The sequence below is a fragment of the Petaurus breviceps genome, unplaced genomic scaffold (genome assembly GCF_028583685.1).
Source record: "Petaurus breviceps papuanus isolate PSGF00001 unplaced genomic scaffold, PetGlider_PUasm1.0 226, whole genome shotgun sequence".
Taxonomy (NCBI): Eukaryota; Metazoa; Chordata; class Mammalia; order Diprotodontia; family Petauridae; genus Petaurus; species Petaurus breviceps.
The window spans coordinates 693,774-700,137 of record NW_027185890.1 but is presented as its reverse complement, the minus strand read 5'-3'; the positions used below and the strand labels follow the sequence as shown (position 1 = coordinate 700,137).

Sequence of the window (6,364 nt, the reverse complement as noted above, 5' to 3'; positions counted from 1 at the left end):
TCTCTCTCTCTCACACACACACACACACACACACACACACACCCTCAGTCTCTGTTTCTCTCTCTCTCTCTCTCACACACACACACACACACACACACACACACCCTCAGTCTCTGTTTCTCTCTCTCTCTCTCTCTCACACACACACACACACACACACAAACACCAGGAAGTCATTTAACAGATGGCTTCAGAGCATTAAACCACAGTATCTTAAAAAGACAATATTCTACATTTAATGAACTTGCAGGGAGAGCAATCCCTAATGGTCAGATTTATTGCTCTCAGACAGTGAACCACAATAGGACAAGATGAAACAGGAATTGGAGATCCTGGTCATCAGAATAGAAAGTATGTGCTGCTCAAATATTACACAGTATTAAAAATATTTAAGAACGCCTTAGACAAAAAAATTAGGTATAATTTGCTACAGAGCTTTTTGCTCCATCCCGTAAAAAAAGGTTGAAGAAGTTTTCAAACATTTAAAGGGGATGATTTCATTAAAATTCACCTATGCTATTAAACCACAAAAACTACATTCAAATAACATGAAGGGTCTGATGTCTGTCTGTCCTCTGGAGCAGTGATGAGGTACTGTGTCAACCTGTCCTTCGGTGCCACATGTGGGGATAGTCTATGCTTGACAAAAAGTAAGAATGTGTTTTTACTGTTCAGGTGTATTAAGAGGGTTTCTAAAGTTCATTCATGTAAAAAAATATTTATAAGTGCCTAAAGGTCGTAGTCTAGATTGTGAACCAAAGGCCTAGAGAATTGAATTTTTAAAAGCCCTCCATCCAGAAATCTGTTTTCAGTTTCAGGAGGCAAAAAGGGATCAAACCCCAGAAAACCAATACATGTCATTCCATTTTAATTCTATAAGTTCAATTAAATGGATTAATTTTTAATTAGTTCAAAAATTTGAAGCTGGGCCAAGAACAAATGCATTAACATTTAGCCCAGAGCAAATTACGGAGGCCAAGTTGTCAACCTCTGAAAATAGAGGTTTGTAATAGAAACACTGATAGACCCTCATCTACTGTGGAGAGGCACCAGCAGACCACTGAAATACATTAGCACTTTATGAATGAATGATACAGATGATCCCTTATCTGAAACCTTTGTCACAATTCATGCTGACACGACAACCACTGCCAATTTTACCTACGTTTAGTTTGGCTATTCTTAACCATTTCCATTATTTTATTTATTTATTTTTTAAACAAGCTACTTCCTTCATTTCTATCAATCTTCTAAAGATTTCTTAAAAGAAAAACAACAAAACGACTACCTGATCGTTTTGTTGCAGCTCGATTTTATGAAGATTCTCATTCTCTTTACATTAAGAATAATCTAGACTTGATAGCAATCTGCATATCTTGATAGGAATTTGTGCCTGGATATCCCTGTTCAAACACAAATGTCATGGTCTATGGCTTTAAGGTGGGTGGAGAATGAGACTTGAGTTTTAATCAACCCCAAAATTACTTATGGTGTCATTAAGTGACGCTTCAAAGCCAACCCTGCATCAAAAGAGCATTTCTTCCTTATAAGATGATTTATTGGAACTGTTGGTGACCATTCTTCACAGATTGTCCATGAGGGCAACATCTAAAACTAAATGCCTTCTGAATATGTAGAAGTCCATAAGAAATTCTATGATATATGTATTACATAGAACACACTTTACAGATCCCCTTTGGAAAATAAGCCAAGGTATTGTGAGTACGTTTGCGTCCTTCACAAAATATCTGAACTTATGAACTCTAAGTCCCATTAAGTTCAGCAAAAGGCAGATCATGGAGGGTCTCATAAAAATTGAAGGAAGCTACTACATGCGATCAACAGAATAATTAGTGGTAAACGGAGAACAAATTCTCTCTCAGTAGTGTGTACTTGGACTTTAATATCAATGATAATTTACCTGACTTACAGAATATTTATTTGAATTGAGAGATGAAACAGAATCTGGAATACTTGAGGGAAAAAAAAATGGATTTCAAAGCAGTTAATAGTTCTGATACCAAAATAAAGTTAAAACAAGAAACAAACAGGCTGGGTACAAGGACCTTCCAAGAACTGGTTTTCCTCTCTAGCTTTCACATTCTTACAGGTTCAGGATCCTTTTCTTCTAACAAATTTATCAGCTGAGCGAAGCTGTCTTTTACTGCATTCATGTTATCTAGTGAGCAGGGTTGAAGAATCCAGCGTTTTCCTCGTGCAAGTGGTTCAAGTTCAAAATATTTTTTGATCTACAAAAAAAAAAAAAAAAGGTAAACACCTTATTGATAGAAATCCCATTCTTTCTCAGAATAATCATTTGGGAGAGGAATAGGATAGGAGTGCCCAGGCCACCCCAAGTGGCTGATCACAGCTGTTCTTATAACATAGGTTCTATGTTGTGACCCGAGTGTTTTCTTTAGGGGTGAGTGGCCCGTTTGCAAGTCACTATTCGGCCCATACACTTCACAGCATGGGAGGTCCTATCAAGTCTAAGAAAGTAATGCAAGTAGTTAATACACAGGGCTAACTATACCAAAGATGGCAAAAATTCAAATTCAATTCAAAGGAAGCAAACAGTTTCAGAACAATACACCCTGATGCCCAAGGATACGGGTGACCTACAGTATGACACTGGATGGTTGTGAGGAAGCTATTCAAGACTCAGTTTGACTATAAGTAAATTGCCCCCTATGTCAGAAAAACAAATAAAAAGTTTCCACCCTTGCCCCCTCCAAAAATTCCCACATCCACTTCTATGACACAAGAGGACACTTAAAAGTAATTCTTATAAGTGGATAATCTCTTTCAGTATTAAATAAAATAATATCCTAGGTTTTTCCTTTCTAAAAAGTTTGGTGTTTTTGTTGCCTATGGTGGAAAAAGGGGGAGAGGAGACTAACTTCACAAACGGCATATGGGGTCAGGCATCTGCCACCTTTTCATCACTTAACACATGTATGTCATCACTGCTGAAACATGTTCAATAAAACCCTACCACAAGCCAGTCTCTCTCTCTTTTTTTGCTTTTTGGAGGGCAACTGGGGTTAAGTGACTTGCCCAAGGTCACACAGCTAGTTTTTGTGTTAAGTGTCTGAGGCTGAATTTAAACTTATGTCCTCCTAACTCCAGGGCCAGTGCTCTATTCACTGCGCCACCTAGCCACCCCCTTTTTTTTTTAAACTTCCCCATTTTTTTTTTGTTTTTACGCGCCAGTCTCTTACTGACAAAGATACTGATTTAATAGGATTTTGGTAAAATTGAGTATTATAAACTAATGTTGCTAGGAAATGATCAAGTTCATGACTTACAAATTTTTTTTTTAATTTTTCCTGTGGCTTGGGCAAGGTGAAGACCAGTGTTTGTGAAATCTTTTTTGATAAATTTCCTCATGTACATTCTATATGTACATACAGTATGTCATGTTTATGTGGTATTTATAACACAAGCGAGGTTTTATGTAATAAAAGATAAATACACTGGAAGTCATAGCATCAGATGAAACAAAACTCAAAGACATTCCTGGTCAATAAACTCTATTAAATAATGTGTGCCATGGAAAGCTTCCAGGGTCTTACCTTCATGAATACCTGATTCAAGAAAACTGCCACAATTTCATGCTATTTAAGAATTCAGTATCAGTCTACATTAATCACTGTAATTATACATGCTGTGTTAACACAGACACACTAGAAATACAATGTTTTAAAGGTGACTTAATTTGTACACTTTGGGTCTAAATTGAAACATGGATAGAAAGGCAAAGGCTCTGTGATTTCAATAGTAACAGGAAGTCATTGGTGGAAATGTCTGTCATCAGTGCAAATCACAATTAGGCTGTGACTTAGTAGGTGAGATGTAAAGGCTTGATTTATCTAGAGTCAAACAGCTAGTATCTGTGGCACAATTTGAACAAAAGTCCTCCTGACATCAATCCCTAAGCTACATACTCTATGAGCTAGGCTAAACTACTTCTTCATTTATGAATATTCTTGAGAAATATTTGTTTTCTGTACTCATAAAGAAGCTACAATTACATCAACATTTCTCCTATAAACTCTGTGAAAGGAAATGATGGTAGCTACTTACCTACTAAATTAAAACTCTAAAAATTAGACACAGGAACATGTTAGTGGTAATAACAGATATGCAAAAGAGGGCATAAGTAAAATAGTGTTTTTTAAAAATGCACAGTAGAAATCGAAAAAAGTGCAGAAGGAGATAAGATAAAGAACAATTTTCTTGCTACCTTGTTAAATTACACACATATTTAGATGTATATATGTATATATACAGATATATCCTTAGAAAATGAACCATGGAACTATTATAGTCAATTTCATATAAAGAATTGTTTTTGTATTTTGAAATGTTTATTTTTTTTAAATAAAGCCTCTCTTGTTTTGTCTTCTTTTTACATATACATGATTGAAAGTCACCAAAGGAAAGCCTTTTAGCAAGATTTCAGGGTGAGCCATTTAACAATTAGACTATGTAGCATCTTTGGTTTTGTACAGTGCTGAAGGTTATAATATATTTGATGCTAAATTCACAATAAAAAAGAAAATCCCTTAGAAATGCAGTTTCATTCTGAGCTCTGGATGCAATGACATCCAGGGCTGACAAATCAGGGCAACAATAATGATAAGCTAACCTTTATATAGCACTTAAAGATGTATAAAACATAGCAAATAATTCTCTCATGAGATTCTCCTAAGAACCCCATGAAGTAAATACTACCATTCATTATTTTCATTTCCCATTTCACTGATGAGGACACTGAGTCTTGAAGAAGTTAAATCATTTGACCCTGATCATATAGCATACTATCAGAAAAGCTTTCCAGACTCCAAACTCAGTGCTCCCCCCACTACAAGCCAACCCCCACATTGTTAAATACCATATTGCACACTGTTAAATTGCACACCTTTGCTCCCCAAAGGTCATGTATGGTTTATATTTCTATGAATGTTCATGCCCAAGGAAAACAAGCAATGCCTCCACCAGCCCCCCCTTTTTTATAGGAACCATGCATAATTTATCTTTAAGAGGGTGGCAAAAATGAACTGTTTCCATATCTACCAACATCTCGGCCCACAGAAGAAGCTCATTATCAATCTGATGAAATGGGTAACCAGCAGAAAAGAGAAAAAAGGCTTGCAGGAAAGGACAGATTGCGGGAACAAAGCATAAATTCGCTGTGTAAGGCACAGTGGTGGATTCATCTAAATAAGACCGAAGCTTCAATTTATTAGTGTTATTTTTCCAAAGCCTCAGAGGATCTGTGTTGAGAAAAAAAAAAGTGAGGCTGAGAAGATTGCATCAGTTGGACCCAAAATGGCTGAAACTTGAACTTATGGTGCAATGTAATGTTTGATCAACCAGAACTCATGTCAATAGACATAGTACACATACGCAACTCTAGAGTTTGGATGAGGTTTTACTTTTGACAAACTGACTAATTACTGGTATGTAGGCCAGTGTTTTACATACTACTAATGCTTATTACTTGAAAGGGTAAATGACTTTAATGCTTTAAAGGACCCCTACCATGTTAATAACACTCATCTGGAACTACTTTCTATAAAACTGATTAAATATTAGCTTAAATACATTCTTTTATAGCCAATTCCAGCAAAATTGAGTATCTTTTTGGCTGCCTGAATCTAGACATTGAGTACACATAAACTGATAAAGAATAGCACTCCGAAAAACTGAATACAAGCTAAAAATCATTGTCAGTTGATGACTCCCGTTGTAAATATTTAAGCTTTGAAAATCACTAAAGTACATGTACACACATAGGGAGAATTCCAGAAGAAGTTTAGGACGGTGGTAACCACACAACATTATATAAAAGCAGGAAGTGAGAGTTGCACAAATACTTTACTCAAAACAAAATTTAGTGTGGCCACCTGATAAAGAAGGCTAATGGTGTTAAGCTGATAAATAGGGCTGAGTAACTTGAGATTTTTAGACCTCTAACCCAACTGAATGTCTAGCATACACCCCCTACTGGCAGACATCAGCTACTTACTGGCCGAGTACATAGACACTCACATTAATGATACCAATTTCAAAACTAGTCTTGGCACAACAGTAATATCAGTTATTACAAGTGCATTATGTTAGCCACAGAAAATAGCTTTTCATGACCCTAGGTTTTTTGTGTTTCTGAAAACACTGACTTCAAAATAATATGAAAGAAGATGAAGATACAGCTGATTCTCAATATTACAATATTCGTGCTATTTCAAGAAGAAATGAATCCCTGTGCTGAAAGAGCTATTTTTATGAAAGGTAATGCAATGAAAAAAGCAATCTCTCTCTCTCTCTCTCTCTCTCTCTCTCTCTCTCTCTCTCTCTC

The 6,364-nt window shown here is 36.1% G+C and overlaps 1 protein-coding gene across 8 annotated transcripts in view; it reads right to left on the bottom strand.

The window, feature by feature from the left end:
* Positions 1–1,883: 1,883 nt before the first annotated feature.
* The window catches only part of ARL15 (ARF like GTPase 15), a 513,713-nt gene continuing 509,232 nt past the window's right edge, over positions 1,884–6,364 (bottom strand). For all 8 annotated transcript variants that reach the window (XM_069095278.1, XM_069095281.1, XM_069095279.1 and 5 more), the window contains one exon: positions 1,884–2,249. In XM_069095278.1, coding sequence (XP_068951379.1) covers positions 2,097–2,249 — 153 coding nt within the window. In that variant the 3' untranslated portion in view covers positions 1,884–2,096. The remainder of the gene's footprint in view (positions 2,250–6,364) is intronic.